At 36.1% G+C, this 21,589-nt stretch overlaps 1 protein-coding gene across 1 annotated transcript; it reads left to right on the top strand.

The window, feature by feature from the left end:
* Positions 1–17,723: 17,723 nt before the first annotated feature.
* On the top strand, positions 17,724–20,499 carry LOC121242210 (wall-associated receptor kinase 2-like). The gene is made up of 3 exons (XM_041140102.1): positions 17,724–18,698; positions 18,834–19,001; positions 20,255–20,499. The coding sequence occupies exons 1-3, from the start codon at positions 17,831–17,833 to the stop codon at positions 20,497–20,499; spliced, it is 1,281 nt and encodes a 426-aa protein (XP_040996036.1). The 5' UTR covers positions 17,724–17,830.
* Positions 20,500–21,589: the final 1,090 nt, after the last annotated feature.

Raw genomic sequence — 21,589 nt, 5'->3', positions numbered from 1 at the left:
TGACTTGCGATATTTGAATTTATAATTCTCTTATCATTGAATATATATAGCTAGGTGCATGTCCTGACTTTATCAGCACTCCAGGCCATGATCATGATCATATATATAATTGCTTCTCATTCTTGTGATCAGAATAGCTACGCAAAGTACGCTTGTTTCTCCCAAAACGAGGTGGGAAAGTTACTACGTACGTAGCTAGAGTATTGTTGATCTGTTAGATACAAGTAGCTAGATATAATGGCCGGCTCGGTTTCTGACCTATCGATGCTTTGTTTGGTTGCCAAGAAAATAAATTAAAGGCCATTCTATAATTTTACTGTTTCTAGGTTATTTTTTTCTGAAAAAGAAATTAAGAAATGATCATCATGTTCATCCCCATAGTTAGCTGCAAGTAAAGTAATGAGCATGCATGAAGTCATGCAGTCCTGGTCCTGATCATATGTCGTCTAAGTGTCCAAGCTAGCTGATTCTGAAAGAAATTAATCAACACCACCTACCAATTACCAGCAATCATTCCCCCATTTTTGTACGTTATTTGATTCTGCAGAACGTGCATCCTAGCTACTTTCTTTTTATTGAAATCGAAAGCAGCTCCGGCGCAAATATATATAATTACGGCCAAGATCGATGATCTTCAAGCTGTCATGCATCGTGTAATTCACCATTTCTAAAACCAACACTCAGTTCACTATTCTTGGCAGTGACACTATTGGAATTATCAGTGGGTACCAAATGGGAGGAATGTGTAATGCTAGTTACAAGTCCTAAATAGACAATTATCGCACAGGCTCTTTGTAAAAAAATGGGTTCCACTAAAAACAATAGTTATTTTTTACATATGTTTAAGGTGAGGTCCACATTTTACAAAAGCCTATGCGATGTTGTTTATTTGGGATTTGTATAAATCATTTCTCTAACTTTAATTACCAGCTAGTTGATTATGATATAATGTCGAAGTTATTAGTTTGGATTCCAACAGAGTAAAGGATATGTTTTCACCTACTTTTTACTGCTATTTATTATTATTCAATATTCTATCATTACTTTTTCATTACTATTTACAGAATATCTGACATCACCTCACTATCCAAACGCAACCTAAGACTCTGCCTGCGTAACATAGGTGGTTTTATATATTCATTGATGGTTATGCTAATTGTGACTCTTATGGTTTATTTGCCAGGTGATTAATTATTTTACATGCAACTTTGAGATACTGCATGCACACTGGGCTATGCTTGCGGCACTTGGTACTCTCGTTCCTGAAGTATTAGACATATTAGGAGGAGCTTTTCACTTTGTTGAGCCTGTCTGGTGGCGAGTTGGCTATTAATTCAAAGCTTAAGGTAGTGATCTTTAGTTGTGGTGCATATGCCATCATGCTGTTATATGTACACATCTCATGATTTTCGTTTGATTGAGATTTATGAAAATTCTCGGCCCCAGTATCGAGGCCTGTTGGGGCCTTTTTCAATTGGGTGGGGCTTTCATGATTTGTGGAGCAATTTTTCCTTCTACTACTGATATATGATTAGTTATCAGCGCTGATCAGATAGTACTTCAGAAGTTATGGACATGCCATAGCTTCTGTCATGACTTAACTTGATACAGCATATGTGCATATTGTGTTAGGGAATATCCAGGTGGGACCCACATATATATTATGCATTGCCAATGTGAATAAAACATTCATGACCGCTATTTCCTGCCAATATTAATGTTAACACAACATAAGTTTACATGTTTGTGAGAATTAGCATGCATGCTGGTATTTTATGAAGTCAAGCACTTTTTGTTAATTGAGATTTCAGTTTTTTTCGCTTCTTGCTTGAGCAAAAAACATGGATACTAATTTCTTTTTCTTCACTTATTTTATTCCACCAGGTCTTGATTATCTTGGCATCCTTGGACTTCGATCATTTAGCTGAAAGCCAAGGACTCATGCATTGTCATTGCAATTTGCCAAGCACTCCTGATGGTAACAGTTATTTGCATCATTCTTTTTTTTTTTTTTTTTTTTTGTCCAACTCGTCAACTGAAACCAGTCTTATCTTCCATATCCATGCATTATATACTTTGCACCCATATCCCATTTCAATCTGTTCTACTATTGGTCCCCTGAATCTCTCCAGAAATCCAGAAACTTTTGAGGAGCTAAAAGTGAAAAATATAAAAAAAAAATGGACGCTTAGCAATGGTTGCTTGGTTAGGCTTTTACATGCAAGCATCTTTGACTGGTAAAGGTCCTATACAGATTCTTCTTGAGCACATCACAGATCCATTTCATAATAACTTGCTTACCATCCTCAAGTCCATGTTAAAATATCAAGAGGCTCTCGGTCCGATTATTTCATATTTTTAGAGAGGGGAATGCTTAGGCAGATTTCCTGTCTAGGATGGGAGCGGAGGGAAGCAACGGCCTATGGTGGTCTTCTATGGATATTCCGTCTTGCCTTCGGGGCTCTTTGCGTATAGAAGGACTAGGTCTTCCTATTATTCTATTTGGTTAGGGTTGTTTTATTCTGTTACTGTTATTAGGTCTATTTTGTTTGCCTCACATGTTTTAATATTTATCTGGTTTTTTTGGTTGGCTTATTTTGGTTTTCTGGGTATATGGTGTAGTGTTTGGTTGGTTTATGGTCTTTTTTATATTTGGGTTTGGGTTTTTTTTTTTGAATATTTGTCACCCTAGGTATTTGCTTCTTTTTGGCTTGGTGTCTAGGTTTTTTTGAGGCCTAGGTTTTGGTCTTTATTAAACATTTGTAACCCAAGTTCCTGGTTGTAACCATAGTTTTCCTCCGTCATAAGTGAGGGTTATCAATAAAATTGGGGTACCGTCTTCTTCTTAAAAAAAAATTCTATGTAAAAATATCGTCATGACTGTAATTTTGTTATCATTGGAAAAGCTCTGCCCAGTACAAGGTCATGTATATAGTCACTTATTCATGGTTCACACAATTTTATATTCTAGACCTGGAATTTGATACGAGGGTCAAAGCACTATGCTACTTGTGCTTCCAAGGATCCTCTCAATTTTAAGTGTAATAGATGGTATTGGTTTAGTAGAAAACATAGTCTTCTGATCATTTTACTTATAAACATAATATAAAATGATCATTGATCAAAACACCCTATGTTTTAAATTAAGTGAAATGGAGTGGACTCGATTTTGACGCTTAGGAATAGCCTTTTTCTTCTTCCCCTTCATAAAGCTCTCTCCTCCCGTTGATAAAATTATATTGAGGGCTGTACTTTATCTTTTAATTAAAACACCCTCGAAGAGCATACTGTAGATAAAATAAAATTAGAGCAAAACCATCTGTATATGTTATTTTATCTATAGTATACTCTTCAAGGATACATAAGATACATGTGGAAAGCTTGGACTTTAGTAGCATCTTAGAATATTGGGCATATGCTCGAATAAATCATAAATGTCATTGCCATTAACTCAAAATCATGTCCTCTGTTAAATTCATGGACTATCAAATTTGTCTGCTTACAATGGACATAGAAAAAGAATGGTCCCATTTCAAACTCGTCCATTCCGCTTATGGGATGAAGACAGTTCAACATCCCACACTTTCCCATGTACATGCAACACCACAAAGTTTGTTTTCACAACTCCTTTTAACTCATCTTATTTCATGTCATCTAATGATTACAACTTTTTCAAATTCTTATACAAAATAAAATAAACAAATCGACTTTTTTAAATTCCAAAACAAGAATAATATTAAAAGACTATATTCTAACAATATTTTATTCAATTTTTAACCTTAATCTCAACTCATCTGTGAAAACAAACGAAGTCACTTCAATATTGCAGGTCTTTCTTTTCTTTTGTTTTTTTTTTCTTCTTTTCTAATCAAGATTCGATTAAAACTAAATAGGATTAATACAAGAATTTTTTTTCCCCAAAAAAAATGACTATTAGGGACAAGATTTTTTCCCTAAAAAAAGAAAAAAATCCGTTCAAATATTTTCAAATAAAAATGACAAATTTCGTCTCAAAAAAGTTTTTTGGGACATGCTTATATGGAGCAAACTGAGAAAATCCTTTTGGGACGAAAATCTTTAAATGTTTTTTTTAAGTAATTTTTTTATGCATTTTGAAAAAAATATACAAAAAATTTTAAAAAACATGTACAATATTAAAAAATAAACAGACACAAATCCAGAAAATAAAAAAAAACATGATCAATACAAATGATAGCTATCGTTTTTTCTTTTTTTATATCATATCAGTTTAATAATTTTCTCCATCACGAGGAAGCTGCTTCTGCGTGCAATATTAGTCATGAGTGGGAGGGCAGAATTGGTAGCTTCTAATTATAAACACGTATAAGGATGAAAAATTAGACCAATTCAGCCACCCAGACTTTTCCTAGTCAATGGAAGACGACGCCATTAATTGGTAGCTTCGACATATGAAAAGAATACGATCTTAAGGGTTGTGATGAATTGTTATTAATATCTAATGGCTGAAATTAATTAAACTGATGAAAATTAGAAAGTTGACCGATCGAGACCCGTCAATTTTTATATCAGAAATGCTTAGGTCCCGACGTTGGGGACACTTTTTTTTTTACTTAGTCATTAAGTATTTTTTAATAATATTATGAATTTGTTTTTAATATTTAAAGATATAAAAAAATGTATAAAAAAAGAGCATTTGACCTTTTCAAAAGAATTTGTCGGACTACACCTTGATGGATGTAACACGACTCTTTTTATAAATGTTTTTCCCGGCCTATATATTATGAAAAATGCTAGTATACTAGTATTAATTATAGGTGGTGTATAAGATCTCATATTGTTTGAGAATGAAGAATTCTTATTCTTTATAAAATTTCAATGAGGCTCCAATTATTTCATTGACTAATTTTTTAAAATATAAATCATATGATTTAGACTTTCTAGTAATACGTTACACATAACAAGTATCACACTATCTTCGTTGGGTCAACCTTGAAACCCACCATTAGTTGCCTGCCTCTGTCGCAGAGTAAAGACAAGTGAATGAGAAATAATTATACAGAGAAATAGTTATACAGGCTTACTTAAAAAAAAGGAAACAATTGAACTAGTCAAAAGTAAACATCCAATTGAAACAATCAAAGAGAAAAGTTGATCCAAGTTTGGCTTTGTTTTAATTTAGTTTTATTTAGGGTGTGTGTGAATGTTGAAGTGAGTTGAGTTGAGTTGAGTTGTAATGATAAAATATTATTAGAATATTATTTTTTAATATTATTATTATTTTGAAATTTGAAAAAGTTGAATTATTTATTATATTTTGTATTGGAATTTGAAAAAGTTGTAATGATGAGTTGAGATGAGTTGAGGTGAGTTTGGTAACCAAACGCAACCTTAATTGTGGGAGTTGGGAATATTTTTTCAATATGCTCTCGACGTTTGTGTTAATCTGAGGAGTGATGCTAACGGAATCATAGATGTGATATTTAGGAAAAGTATGTACAATGCCTTGGTCTATCTTTCTCATTGTCTAACTTCCAGCAGATCATCTAGTATTAAAAAACGAGCTTTACTATTCATAAGCTCTGCACATGACTACACAGCATAATTTCTTTTTTTATTTAAATAATTTGTTTTTGATTTTATTCTTCTTAAAATAATTAAATTCTTCTACTCATCATCCATATACCACACATTTGGTAAGAAAAAAAATTTAAAAAAATAACAAAAAGAGTGGTCATGTGTAGTATGTTAGGCTTTTGATAAGAATTTTTCTTAAAAAACACTCAACCCCAAAATTTGATTTCTCACACTTAGAATTCTTTTTTATAGGCAAACAGAAACTTTCATTGATAGCAATAGACATAGCCTATGTATTAGAATTCCAATCTTTGTAGGATAGAAGCCCTAGCACAACCCATTTGTTATAAGCTTGCAAACCCACCAAGCCAGATCATCAGCTACACTTCTGAAATACCATTCACAGCGCCATGAAAGATGAATTGGATAATATTTTTGTAACACCCAGCTCCAACACGAAACTCGTGTTCGAATTTTTTTTTTAATATGAATGGAAAGCCCACCTGAGTTTTAACGAGTAATTTTTTAGAATAGGTTACGGGCCTCAACTTTTGTATTGATGGATTATGGACTTTTTATTAGGCTTGATTATTTTAGATTATTTTCTTCGATTAAAATATTTTTTTTATGGAGCAAGTGAGATTTATTTTTGAGTTTTTGGCCCGACAAGTTATGGAACAAGTTAGGCTAGTTTGGATGTAAGTCAAAGCCCAAATATTTTTTTTTTAACGACCCCTAAAGCCAATCCGGGGAGATCACGCCATGCACACCTCTTCCTGTTTTTCCTATGTTTCAACAACCTATGTAAAGCCCCGTTCCCGGAGGTCCGGAGAGTTAGCTCTTAATACCTAATATCAACTTAAATAACACAACTATAAAATCCAGAAAACTCCATAAAATATTAATTCATTTACTCAATCCAAAAATCTATGTTCCTTCATAGGGACAACAAAGAAGTTCTCAATAACATAAATTAAAAAAAACTCTTCAAAGACTCGAAAATATCCTTAATTCATCAATCAAAATAAAAAATCCAAAAATTGTAAACCTACTAAATATGACTCTCGAATATGTACTTGTACCCTTAGACACTTATTCCACTACGATCATCGCACCTTGCTAAAACTTCTTATTCTTGTTTTCCAGCTAAACCATCAAAATTATCTGGAAAATATTTGGAGATAAGGGGTGAGTTATCAACAACACAGTAAGCAGAGAACATATACTAGTATGTAAACATGAGCATTTACAGAGATCATAATATAGAACAAAACGTTTCCATTTTTAGAGTGCGGAAGCAGAACATGTTATCAAAATATCAGAATGAAGATTTAGAAATAGTTTCATTAAAAAACTATCATTTGGCATGACATAAATGATCATCATCATCATCAGAAACATCATATAAGAACGGAGGCCATGTATAACCCCCGTGGCAGGGTTGTGCATATGCGGATAGCCAAGCAGAACATAAATAACTCTGTCACCAAGGTTTGCACTCAAAACATAGACCACTATTATAACCCGTGACAGAGCCGTATCCACTATTATAACCCGTGGTTAGGCCGTATCCACTATTATTACTCGTGGTTGGGCCGTTTCCACTATTATTACTCGTGGTTGGGCCATATCCACTATTGTAACCTGTGGTTGGGCCGTATGCCACTATTATCACCTGTGCCAGGGCCATAACTAAACAGAGCAGAGACAAAATCAAATTCAGAATCAGAGAGTCATGCCAAAGGTTTTCAGAAATCATGTCTTATCCAAACAGAGTACTGAATAAAATCATATCATCTTCATAATCAAAGTAGATCCAAAGCATATTTACATCATTATGCACAAATTTTCATATTCGCTTTTTTTTGCACAACTTCTATAGAATTAACTAATATCAATCAACATTTAAGATAACTACTAGTAAAAATTTCATTAAATAATAAAAAATAGCTTTAATCATAATTTAGTTCAAAATAAAATTACACAGTTATGGTTTACTTTTGAATGAAAACTTTACTCAAGAACAATTTAAATAACTTAGACAAATTTTTTGTACATAAAAGATTTTAGACTATTATAACAGAAAATAAAGCCCACCTATACATATTAAAATTTTTAAAATAGACTAACATAGCTTGTAACTCAACGGGTAACACTGTAATTTTCATCATAAAAGTATTTTATGCATGACCAACTTTACGCTGAGCTTCCATGAGACTTTGATATAAGAAAACATGTTCGTGAAATCATAATCTGTGAGGCAGAGGCTCACCGATAGGAAGTGAGACATGCGGTGGAGAAATGGGCTGGGCGGTGGACGACAGTGGTCATGGCGGCGGGGCACTGTGAGAGAGAGAGAGTCTCGCGTGGAAAGAGAAAATGCCTTACTGAGGGTGCTACATTGTGCAACACGGAGAAACCACGACAACAGCTGGGTAATGTGGCAGAGGCTTGCTTTCCAGTGAGTGATAGCGGCCCGGGGCAGTGGTGGCAATGGTTGCACGGTGCAACCCTCCTAGTGGTTGAGCAGCTCATTGAGGAGCCTTATGTAGTGGAGATATTGGCTCTGTTTTAATGGAAAAAAATAGGGGATGACTTATCGTGGTTCCCAGTGGTTGGCATCTTGTGTATGGTGCAGGTACGATGGTTTACGATTTCTCGAGGGGCTTGGTGACTAGTGGCTTTTGCCGTGCAGGGGAAAGACTTGCATGGTGGTGGATTCCGTGCCACTGAGCGCACACGAGTTTGGATTTTTGTGATGGTCTGAACGTAAAGGGCGGCTTGAGGTGTTGGAGGGCAGAGCTTGGAGGCCTCGGTAGCATGAGGTGGTTTCTTGCATGATCACAACAGATTCCTCCATGGACTGACTGTGTGTGGGCTGGGGTGCGAGGCAACCTGCCATTTGTGAGACTTGATGGTTATGGAAGAAAAACTAAAATATCAGATGGTGGGAAAATTGGGTTATGTGCGTGAGTTTGGTGCTGCCTGGACGTGGAGGCATGGGGGAACTAACGTGCGGTAGCCCTAGCTTGGGGAAGGAGACGAAAACCCTATTTTGGATTTTCTTCATGCACGAAGGATGTGTATATATAGGTAATTCAAAGACCAAATTAAAACCCTAGATATGAGAGAACGCGGCATGCATGCATAGGGATAAAACCGACGTGAAACTGTGAATGTGGAGTCTGAAAATAAGGTAACACGGGCTTGGCTTTATGGTCCATAAAAAAAAATGTAGTGAATAAAAAAATAAATGGGCTCTTCCTTAAATTTTGTTGACCCATAAAATTGTACTTGAAAAATTTTAACTGGATTTTTCACATACTTAACTCAAAATATGTAAAAAAAAAAAAAAAAAAAAAAAAAAGGCTTGGCGCTAGGCCCGAGTGTTACAACCTATTTAGGCATATCTCATGCACGTATAACCTCCCACAACTAGGGTTGCTCTTCATGCCCGTTTCTCCACGCTCTTGCACTAATGCACGTCTCTCCCTTTTGTTTCTCTAGGGTTTTTATCAATTTTTGTTTCTATATATAGTAACCTTCAACATGTCCTCACACCCGCTTGATGACCAGCAGCAGCATCTCCTAGCGTTAATCACGGGACTACCGTGGAACAGCCGGGTAGCACCCCATCCACTACCACTATCGAGCCCAGCTCGAAACACACGAACCACATTCCGCACGACGGAAACCACCATGTGATAGAACTGCCCAACCCACACTCGGACTCTATATCACAGCATAACCACCACCACCACGTCTTAGTCTCCTCCCTCTCAGCCACCGTGCAAGGTCAAGAGCCTTCATAACACTGCCCTACCTCACCGTTGCCCAGCCGTTGAAAGAAACACCACCCACTAAATACTCTGTTTTTTACCCCCGAAACAGAGGAAGTAGTTTTTCCCACCGTGTGCCACCAACCTGCCACCCCACGCCGCCAACCTCTTTCACGTCATCGCCACCGCACAGAGAGCATTGCCGAGAGCTGCACTCCATCCAAGTTCGTCGCTCTCCTCTCGGTAAGCTACCCCCGAACTCACCCACTCTCCTCTCCGTCTCTCTCTATCCCTCATTTCTCTCTCTCTTAGTTTCCCACCGCCGGGACAACCACCTTCTTCGCCGTACCGCACGTAGCTCCTCCCTTCTTGGTGAGTATCTCACGCCCCTGCCTCGCTGACTGTTGCACCACGTAAACGCATGAAAGCGTTTCCTTTATGTAAATTTAGTTTTACATATTATTGTGATATGAAATTACAATATTGCCCTTATTATTGGATGGTTTCAGTTTGGAATTATGTTTATATTAAATCTGTTTTTACGTGGTCTTTGTGGGAAGTATAAGAAATTGTATAGAAAATAAATAGATTTTTTTTTAAAATTGTACTATTGGTAGCAAATTATTTTTATAGTAAGTGTGTAATTTTATTTTGAACATTTTAAATATGATTAAAGCTATTTTTTTTTTATTATTTAATGAAATTTTTACTTTTACTTATCTTAAGTGTTGGTTGATATCAAGGAAATTTAGAGAATGAAGATATTTTAAGGTTATGAGAATTTTTAGGTATTGATCAATTAAAATAGATATAGTAGAAGCTTAGGCTTAAATGGTGTAAATTTGTGATTGATTGGAAATTTACAGAATTACGTGATTATTTTATAGGTGACGATTTATAGTTGAGTCGACATTTTTTTGAGGAAAATTCTAAAAAGCTAAGAAGTCTAGGTAAGTAGGGTTCCTATGCTAGACTTTACATAAAATAAAAATGAACGAAGGTTGATTTGGAAAAATGTGCATTATATGTGTTGAAAAGAAATGTGAAAATAACCTCAGTTATTTCTTCTTCATTACTCATTGAACTCTAATGAAAGAGAAATCATTTTTGTCATGATTGGTGTAGACATGAGCTAATTTTGTGCATTCTGTTTCTGAACTATACAAAAATAGCGAATATGAAAATTTGTGCATGACTATGTAAATACGCTTTGGATCTGTTATGATTTTGAAGATGATTTGATTTTGTTCAGTACTTTGTTTGGATAAGACGTGAATTCTGAAAATCTTTAGCATGACTCTCTGATTTTGAATTTGATTCTATTTCCACACTGTTTAGTTACGATCCTGCCACGGGTGATAATAGTGGCATACAGCCCAACCACGAGTTATAATAGTGGACACGGCCCAACCATGAGTTATAATAGTGGATATGGCCACACCACAGGTTATAATAGTGGTCTCTGTTTTGAGTGCACGCCTTGGTGACAGAGTGATTTATGTTCTGCTTGGCTATCCGCAGACGCACAACCCTACCACGGGGGTTATACATGGCCTTTGTTCTGATATGATGTTCTGATGATGATGATGATCATTTATGCTATGCCAAATGATATTTTTAAATGAAATTATTTTTGAATCTTCGTTTTGATATTTTGATAACATGTTCTGCTTCAGCACTCTGAAAATGGAAATGTTTTGTTCTGCATTCTGATCTCTATAAATGCTCATGTTTACACATTAGTATATGTTCTCTGCTTACTGAGTTGTTGATAACTCACCCCTTATCTTCACAATATTTTTTGAGATAATTTTGATGCATCAACTGGAAGTCAAGAGTAAGGTTTGATGATCATTGAGGAGTAAGTGCCAGAAGGTACAAGTTTATTGGAGTGTCTTATTTAATAGGTTTATGATTTTATGTTATTTGATATTTGGAGTCCTAGATATTTCTAAATATTTATGGATTTTTTAAATTATCTCATTGAGATATTTTTTTTGGTGTCTTGGTAGAGTAACATATATTTTAGTTTGAATAAATGGATTTGTACTTTTTGGAAATATTGGAGTATTTTAAATATGTTTGATTTAGGTTACAAGAGCTAACTCTCCGGACTTTCGGAAACGGGAAGTTACAATTTTCTTCATTTTCTAGTCTGTTTTCGAGGTCTGAAACATATATACGTACTGATCATATTACTCAATAACTAAACTATAACTCAATCTATTTTTCTAGCCCTCTCTACACAAAAAACTCTAAGTCAAGCAAACCCAATTTCCCTCAAGTAATTGCTGGCAGAGAAAATGACAGCAACCAATAGGTTTTGTCTACACCAAAAGCTATGGGAAATATTTCAAGCATTTTATTCACTCCACAAACTTTTCAAGTCATAATGACCTTCATATTTGCTACTTACAATCATTTCTTTAAATTTAAAGGCATGCTCACAAACTTCTGTGATTACATGAGGAAAACAAGACCTGGAAGATCAAATCCAGCAGTAATGGCACATTTACAATTGAAGATGCCGAACTATTGGACAGAAGATCATTGCCAATGAATCCCATTAGTCGGAAAGATGCAACTGCACGGTATGTTGCACAACTTGCGGCACTAAAATGAATGGTTGGAACATCAAGTCTAACAACTCTCTTCACAATAAGAGTGGCTGGAACTCCTTGCAACCCAGGCGGCCTAGTTTGGGTGTCCAACAACTCTCGCTACTCTGAGTATTTCTCGTACGGATGGGAACACTCTTCCATCCAAATGAGAAATGCAATATTTTCAAACACGTCCAAGGACCCATGTGACTACTGTTTCGGACGAAGGACTCGACGCAAAAAAGACTCTGCACTCTACACCCTGAGTTGTCCTTCACACAATAGACCTTCTTCCCCAAATCACTCCCGATAGCCATGGTTGAGAGAATCCCCCCACAGTGAACCAAAACACCACCGTACCCTGACCTCTCTCTCTCTCTCTCTCTCTCTCTCTCTCTGCAACGTTATTTCCTCTCTCTCCCTTTCTCTCTATGTCTGCAACGCAGTAGCTAAACCTTTCGAGGCTCCGATCGAGGTGAATCTCTCCATCGTGATTCGCCACCTCCTCATCGAACGTGTGCCCCATGCTCCATCCCATCTCAACTGAACAGATTCCTCTACCACTGGGTTTTGGTAGGGTACCTGTTTGAGGGTGATTCGAAATCTCCCCAGCAACAACAATCCCTCTCAACTCGTGCCCTTGAAATTATTTTTCCCTACATTATAAACCACCCATGGCCAAAGCCACATTACGCACCAGCCAATTAAAGGTTAGGGTTCAAAAGTAACAACACTCAAGATTTACAGCCACCACATTATTTATCACAGGGCCTCAAACGCGGTCCTTTAAGGTACGCAGAAATCCAATCCCATCTCTACCTTACTAAATATTCTTCTGTGGGTATGTCTTCTATTAATTTGGTAGCTTTGAGGGAAATCATATATGTTTTTTTTTTTTTTTTTTTAATGAGTGGTTATACTTTTTTGAGAAATCTTTATTTATGTAGTTCAGTGGGCTTTCAATATTATGTTGTGGCATTGCTTTTTTTCTTGCCTTGCCTTGGATTGTAATTTGTTTTTCTTTTTTCCTGGGTTTGTGGAATTAGTTCTGTAATTCCATTTTTTCTGGCTTGTGGAATTAGAAAGTAATTGGTGACAAGATGCATATTTTCCATGTTGATTCGTTTCCTTGTTAAAGTAGCCAAAGCCCAAGATAAAATAATCACATGTTGACAAATATTTTCTGAGGAATCGTAACTCAAACCTTGCCAATAGCAGAAATATAGCCGAAATATGTTTCCCTATGTTCTCAAAATGATGTACCAATTCCCAACTGAGTCCCTACGGCATCACAGGATATTATATTCATAAGAATCAACTTTTGAAATATTTTTTTCTCTCTGGCTTTGTACAACTAGAAACATATAGATTAGAAACTACATTTCTTATATGAAACATATAAATTAGAAACCACATCTCTTATATGAAACATAAAGATTAGAAGCCACCGACACCCACATTCTCCTCTTCATTTCTAGTAATACAATCCTCAGCCATGATCACTGACACATTCACATCTACTGTTCACTGTAAATGTTTTTAGGCAACAAATCTAGGTGAGATTGGTACTTGTTATTTATAGAAATATTTATAATTGTTGTAAATACATTCAAAAGATGATAAGATAACATAAAAACATTTTTGTTGTATTTCAAAATCATACTATAGAATTCATCTCCCAGTGTTTGGTCTTTCACTTGTTTTCCATATGGTTGTTGGATGTCATCTTAGCTTCAGGGCATCTTTATTAAATTATTGTTTCAAATCTAAATCATCATCGTCGATTTTTATTGATGAAAATTGCTTCTTTCGTGCCTTATTTTTTTGTTGTTGATCTATATTACAACGAATATAGAATCTTTTTAAAATTCCCATGACTTTTACCATACTTACGAATATTACTTAAACTTCTATGTTACTATTTTGATTGATATTGGTACTATGATAGTTTACCATTTTCAAGAATATGAGTTAAAGTTGTATGTGAATATTAGTTTACCATATTCTATGTTACTATTCTAATTGATATTGGTACCATGTTAGTTTACCTTGTTCATGAATATGAGTTAAAGTTGGGTGTCAATATTAGTTGACCATATTCTATGTTACTATTCTGATTGATATTGGTATCATGTTAGTATACCATATTCATGAATATGAATTAAAGTTGTATGTGAATATTAGTTTACCATATTCATGATTATTATACAAGGAGAAAATATTCTGAACATTTTAGAACTAGTAACCTACTACCCCAAGAAAGAAGATTTTTGGATTGTATATTCTTATGTTTGCAATGACCAACGGATGAGTCTGAACATCATGACCTGTTGGCCGATGGATTGGAGGAGATGTTGGTAGACATCCTCTACCAAGAGACCATTGAGGGAAAATTGGTTGACTTGAAGATCACCAACCGAGATCATCTCAGACTTGCAAAAAAGCTAACTCAAGTTGGGACGAAGCCAATTGATGTGTCACAAGTTAGGGGGGAAATCACTAACCTAAGGCGGAGGCAGCGACTGTTCACTGATTTAATGAGCCCAACGGGAATGGGTTGGAACCCATAGACAAAAACTGTAATTGTCATGGAGGAACATTGGGCTAACGCAATAAAGGTAAAAAAACGCTTCACTAGTATAATTTGGTTGACATTTTTGAGTTAGTGTTGTTATGGATTTCTTCTCATTCTCTAGTGTATAATGACAAGTCTAGTATAAGTTTTTCCTAATGTTAGGTGTGTAGCCATTGGAGGAAATTCAAGACTCATGGCTATCGAGACTTTTCGGACAGTCTGTGGCCATAGGGGTCCTCCATTTTGCATCCACGCAGCAACCCCCCACGAGTGAGGAGGAGAATCGCCTTGAAGAGGAGGTGAGGGCACGGGGCCCTGTACTGGGAACTGCCATAAACGCGCCAATAGACATAGATGGGCCAGACATAAATGGGATAATTGGGAGACAGAGACACTCTCGTCGTCCAACAAGGGAGCCAGCCCGGGGTAGCATATCCCCAGAATTGAGCAAAGCTTTGGAAGTTATGGCCGCCAACGCTGTCGCGAGGATTGAGTTGAAGCAGATGTTCGGGGAATGGATTAGAAAGCGTATCAAAGGCAAGAGGTCCTTAGGTTTGGACGCATCATTTAGCAAGATGGGTCTATGTATGAAGTTTTTGGATGAGATTACCTCGTGGCTCCCTGCATATCAATATAACAAAGCAATAGCTCAGTTTATGAATGATAAGGCAGTTGATATGTTCTTAATGATGCCCCTAGACCGCAAAATGGATTGGATCTGGGGGTTGGAGTGATGTAGCATATGTCTGGAACCTAATTGTTCTTTCTTTCATTATTGCGGATGTTGTTTTTCATTGACACTATTGTTTATGAGTTGTTGCGGAGGTTGTTAGTATTTATTGCGGATGTTGTGTGTTTGATTTTATGAGTTGCATATGATGAACATGTTATTGATAGTTTATGAAATTTGGAATTTTTAATAATTGCATTATTTGGTAAGTGTTTTTTTGTTATTTGTTTAAAAAATTACTAGTTATTAGAATTTATAAATGTTTATTATTTAGTGGCATATTGGAGACATGTCATATACGAAATGTTTTCTATATTTTTTGACATATTGCATCATCGTAGACACGCTTATTATGTGCAAACTATTCTTGCTCAAAGTGTTATTGGACTAATTATTTTTGACACCGCAGAATGGATTTTGGAAGTGGGTCAGATGATGAGCCCCAGGTGGAGGCAAACAACACCACTGAAGCTGGATCAAGTAGTAACCAACCTCCAGGGTGGGACGATTACAAAACTTGGAGGAGGCGTGATGTATTGAGTAGTCACCAGCCTCCAATGTGGGATGGATACCAAGTTTGGAGGAGGCGTGATGTATCAATGTGGAATAACATGGTCATGCTTACGCAAGCAGCAGCAGAGGAATACGCACCGCCATTGTTTGAGTGAATGCCGCAACATAATATTAGCTTATGCGGATGAGAGTATATAAATGCAATTCTCAACAGACAACAGTTAGAACATGTTTCGAATGGAATTATATGCATTTGAAGCGTTATGCAATACGTTGCGGGGGAATGAATTTCTCAAATTGACAAGAGAGGTTTCTGTGGAGGAAGCCGTAGCAATGTTTGCATACACAGTCAGACATGGCCAAGTTCAACGAATCACAGGCAACCAGTTTCAACACTCTAGTGAAACTATTAATCGGCATGTCTACATAGTGATGCGTGCCCTATGTAATCTTGATCCTGAGGTGATTGCACCTACACATATTGCTGGGGTGGTGCCGTATATTAAAGGCAATCCAAGACATTATCCATGATTCGAGGTAATAACTTCTTACTTTGGTTTAAAGAAAACTAAATGTATTTGAAAATGAGGGTGTGTGGTCGGTCCATTTTATTAAAAATGTTTGAACTCACAATTTTATTATATGATTCCAGAAATGTTATGGTGTAATTGATGTGACTTTTATTGATGCATGGGCGACCGCAGAGGCAACTAACGCGTATCTATCTCGGCATCAATGAGTTAGCCAAAATGTCCTAGCAACTTGTGATTTGGACATGAAATTTGCATTCATATACACTAGCTGGGAGGGCACTGCCCATGATGCTTGCATATTTATGGACGCGTTGAGTCGTCCAGGGATGAATTTCCCATGGGCTCCTAAGGGTAAGTATTGTTTTTCATTAATTTATGGAGGAGCGGTATTTGTACTGATGTAATGTTTAAATCCCACATTATTAGTGTTTTTATTGGTTTTCAGGTTATTATTACTTGGTTGATTCTGCATTTCCGTGCACGCGAGGATTTATGCCCCCGTACCACAAGGTATGCTATCATAGGTTGATTACCACAACAATAGTTCATTCCATAGATATCAAGATTATTTTAATTATCGACATTCTTCCCTCCAAAATGTGATTGAGCGCACATTCAGTGTGCTAAAAAAAGGGTTTTGAATTTTGCGATCAATGAACCCATTCAGGCTGACACGGTAGCGATATATTGTCATTACATGTTGTGTCATACATAATATTATTCGATCTATTACACCGAATAGTTAGATATGATGTCGATTTACCAATCCAGATGATTATGAAAGACGAAGTGTTGAAGATAACCCGGATCACCTATTGCGTATTCCTAACATGTCATCTGCTTTAGCACAAACCATGGCTGGAACCAGGGACTCTATCACACTAAACATGTGGGCACATAGGGAGGCGAATTGATACTTGCCTTACATTTTATGGTATTGTATGTTTTTCAATTGTATGTGTGGAACATGTTTTGAAATTTCGTCTGTTTTGTATGTTTTGGATTTTCGCCTGTATGAATGAATTCTAATTTTTATTACAACTTCGAATGGGTTTAATTAAATAAGTTTCAGAGTGAAAAAAATGTGAAATAGCGCACTTGTGAGTTGTCATCATAATATATAGCCAAAGATTGATTTTTACAAATTTTGATTTAAATAAATTTTGATACGAATAATTTTTTAAATCAAAATTTATTTTTAAAGGTCTTGGGTATTATTTCTTATAGTAATTATATTTATCACTATAATATATTAAAAACAATCATTATTTCATTATCATTACTAATAAAATCAATTATTAATAAGACCCGCACATTTTTCAACTATCTATTCAAAAGTTAACATACTTCATACGGCTAAAGCAATGACTGTTTCTTTATACAAGGGAAAGTGTGGGGTGCTGAACTGGTCTTCATCCCATGCATATGCCTATATATTAAGCAAAGACTTGTTAATTTCTAGGAGGAGGCTCCAATTAAGCACTTGCGAACGCAATAGAATCACATTTATCTTTCTGAAAAAAAACTATATATAAGTTCTGGCCATGGGAGTACTCTCGAAGCTTTTGCAGTTAATCTCATTCAATGGAGTGATACTACTGTTAATTGCGATGGTGGCAGCAGCGGCAGCTCAAGCCAAGCCTGTCTGCGACAACATGTGTGGGGGTGTAGAAATTCCATATCCATTTGGCTTGAGTACTAGTGAAGAATGCTACTTGGGCAAGAACTTCAATATCAGTTGTAATAGCTCTGATCATACTCCAATTATAGGCAATGTCCGTGTCACAAACATATCCATTAAGGCGCATGAAATGCATGTCATGGCAAGAGTAGCCCAAGCCTGTTACCATGCGAATGGTTCCCTCGAATCCAATTTTCCAACCTGGTTCAGCGCAGGAATATTCACCATTTCTACAACAAAAAATCAGTTCGTTGTTCTTGGCTGTGACACTACGGGCATTATTAGTGGATTAAGAAACGGAACACACTACTCGACAGGGTGCATATCTCGATGTAATAACCGTAGCGATGCGATCAACAGATCTTGCTCTGGCGTTGGCTGTTGCAACATAGGGTTTCCAGATGGCTTAGAATATTATGAAGTGGATCTTTCAAGCTTTGAAAATAACACAAACGTAAGGAACTTCAATCCTTGCAGCTATGCTTTTGTTGTCCAAAAAGAAAAATTCATCTTCTCCACGGATTACCTTCAGAAACGGCCACGCGAAAGGCGTCCAATAGTGCTTCATTGGGCAATTGGGAATGAAACCTGCGACGAAGCTCGGAGAAAACCGGATTTCACATGTCGGGATCAGAATAGTGAATGCCATGATCCAAAAACCAGGCGGGGGTACCAATGCAAATGCAAGCAGGGTTACCAAGGGAACCCATACCTCCCTGACGGTTGCAAAGGTATTTTATATATACACAATCAATATGATGAATAAGGAACTTTGATTGATTCCACTTAATATTTTCCCATTCAATCGTTTCGATATATGATGTCATAGCTTGATCGATCATGATGATCACTTGACTCGCGCGCAGACATTGACGAATGTAAGGATCAAACTCATAAATGCAGCAGAGTGGAAGGCTGTGTCAACACAGAAGGCAACTATACATGTCGTTGCCCCAAGTGGTACCGTGGGGACGGAACAAAAGATGCCGAAGGCTGTGCTGCGGATTTCGTACTAATTATTCAGATTGCCATTGGTAAGTATATTTTACCTGCTAATAATACTCACTCACGTACGTTACGATTTATCTACATCTAACTACTCTTGGATTGCCAAAATTAATTAACTTAATTGCTTACCAAATTTGCAGTTGATTGTGAATATATATAATATATATATATATATATATATATCTATATATTCCTTGGATATCATATCATGTATGGATGATATTCAGAGTACTTCATGACGACCCACCATAGATTTGTCTGTATATAGAAAGTCAAACTAGCCGGCTAGATATATAATTCAACATGACTACTCATTCTTTCCAAATGAATGAGATCATCGTTGGACTATGATATATATCCAACGACCACCTTTGCGTACAATGATCAGCTTTGCGTACGTCCACTTCAATGACCTGCTTTGCGTACAATTAATTAAGCTTGATCATGACTAGGATTTTCTTTTTCAAAATTAAAATATGAAGGTAGTTTCTAATTACATAAATATATCCAACTTTATTTATCTTATTTTCCATCTAATTATATATCATCATTTTAATTTTTTTTTATGCGACTTACATGAAATGATTGAGAATTATTTAATATTGTTTTTGCTTATTAATCTGTAACTATTTCAAGCACATTGAAAATAAGGATAATGCAGATTAATGAGATTTACTATGTATCAGCCACTATTTACTCACACCCCACATCTATACCTTTTTCATAGTGTGTGGAGGTATTTTTCATAAAGTATGTGAGTGTTTTTCATAGGGTTTGGGGTGGTAAATAGTGGCTGATGAGAAGAATTTTTTATGTGTTCCCTCGTTTATTTTAATTTTTTTTCTAAATGATTAAAAAAGTGACTACTAATGAAATTGTATATTCTTTTAAAATGTTTAATTAAAGATGTTGAAAAATGTTTGAAAGAAAAAAAAATGCAAGCACTAGGTACACATACGAGGGGCACATTGGGGAGGTAATGTACGTAGCATTGTCCTTAATATACTACAAGAAAAACCCTTTATTAGGTCGATTTAGTCCATGCTGCAAAAAAAATTGCCGGGAATAGCGTGCAGTAGAGAAGATTTCTGTATCCAAACAGGCCGTAGACTTAGATCCCTTTGCTTTTGTCATTTGGATATTTTTTGATTCCTTGAATCATTAACCGAGGAATAACCACAACAAATTCTTAGCTACTACATACCCTTAATTTTGCTCTGAATGGCATCGTACTTCAAATGAATAATGGCTTCGATCGGCGGTATTTCAAATATTGTAGGTGTTGGAGTAGGCTTTATTTGTATGCTTGTGTTTACCTCTTGGTTGTACTTCATATACAAGAAAAGAAAGATAATGAAGCTTAGAGAAAAGTTCTTTCAACAAAATGGAGGCTTGATTTTAAAACAGCGGCTCGGTAGACAATTAGAAGGATCCACAGAAACAATCAAAATTTTTACCATTGAACAGCTACAGAAGGCTACCAAAAACTATGTTATATGCACTCTACAGCCTCAATACCTATAATTCACAGGGATGTAAAATCAACAAACATAATGCTTGATGATGACTTCACTGCAAAAGTCTCCGACTTTGGAACTTCAAGATTGGTTCCGAGAGATCAAACGCAACTAGCCACTGTAGTGCAAGGAACTCTTGGATACTTGGATCCTGAATACTTGCAAACAAACCAATTGACAGAGAAAAGTGATGTTTATAGCTTTGGAGTGGTGCTCGTGGAGCTTACTTACAGGAAAGGAGGCACTTTCATTTGCTAGGTCCGAGGAGCAAAGAAGTCTAGCTATTTCATTTCTTCCATAAAAGAGGAAAGATTATTTGAAATTCTTGAAAATCACATAGTTGCATAAGGAAATAAGGAGCACATCCAACAATTTGTGGAGCTTGCAAGGAGCTGCTTAGCAGTAAAAGGGGATGAGAGGCCTACAATGAGGGAAGTAGTAATGGAATTAGAAGGAATGAGAAAGATGCAGAAGCATCCCTGGGTTAACTTGGAATCAAATTCGGAAGAGCTCGAACACTTGCTTGGTGAGACATGCGAGGCTAACAAATATGGGGAAAGTAGTAGTACTATAACTACTGGATATCATCATAGCATGAATGACCACTAAACATACACCTTGGGAGATGGAAGATGAATGTTTTATGCTAAAGTATATGGATCTTGATGTCATTTTCTTATCATGCATATATATATATATATATATGCAATTTCCTACTTTTATTTTGTATGCGCATTCCCTTCTACCGATATGACATGTCCTTGGTAGTTGTTATCTAATGTGGTTAGCGACTTTGTAGTAAGTGCTTGTTTTTACTTTGTTTTTTTTTTTTTTTTTTTTGTGTGTGTTTCACTCTTCCTCGTATGACATTGCCTTCTTGTTTTTATGTTCCCATGTACAGTTGTAATATTTTAAGTTGTTGAACTGCTATATATTGTCATACTACTCTGCATGCATATCTTCAGTTATTTATACTTGATTGACATACTGCATGCTTCAAGTTGTCTTGAGAGATAAATAAATGAACAAAAACATACTTCTTCGACTGCATGGAAAGCTTAGTTGACATAATGCTTTCCGTTCAATCATGGAACTTC

This window comes from Juglans microcarpa x Juglans regia, chromosome 8D, assembly GCF_004785595.1.
Source record: "Juglans microcarpa x Juglans regia isolate MS1-56 chromosome 8D, Jm3101_v1.0, whole genome shotgun sequence".
In the NCBI taxonomy this organism is placed as follows: domain Eukaryota; kingdom Viridiplantae; phylum Streptophyta; class Magnoliopsida; order Fagales; family Juglandaceae; genus Juglans; species Juglans microcarpa x Juglans regia.
Note: the sequence above shows the minus strand (reverse complement) of the source record. Positions and strands in the feature narration are given on the sequence as shown.

Bases quoted from the DNA above. Each gene is read 5' to 3' on its own strand.
- LOC121242210 (XM_041140102.1), top strand. From the start codon at position 17,831: ATGGGAGTACTCTCGAAGCTTTTGCAGTTAATCTCATTCAATGGAGTG. The intron at 18,699-18,833 runs GTATTTTATATA...ACTCGCGCGCAG, and splicing joins CCTCCCTGACGGTTGCAAAG to ACATTGACGAATGTAAGGAT. The intron at 19,002-20,254 runs GTAAGTATATTT...CAAATATTGTAG, and splicing joins AATTATTCAGATTGCCATTG to GTGTTGGAGTAGGCTTTATT.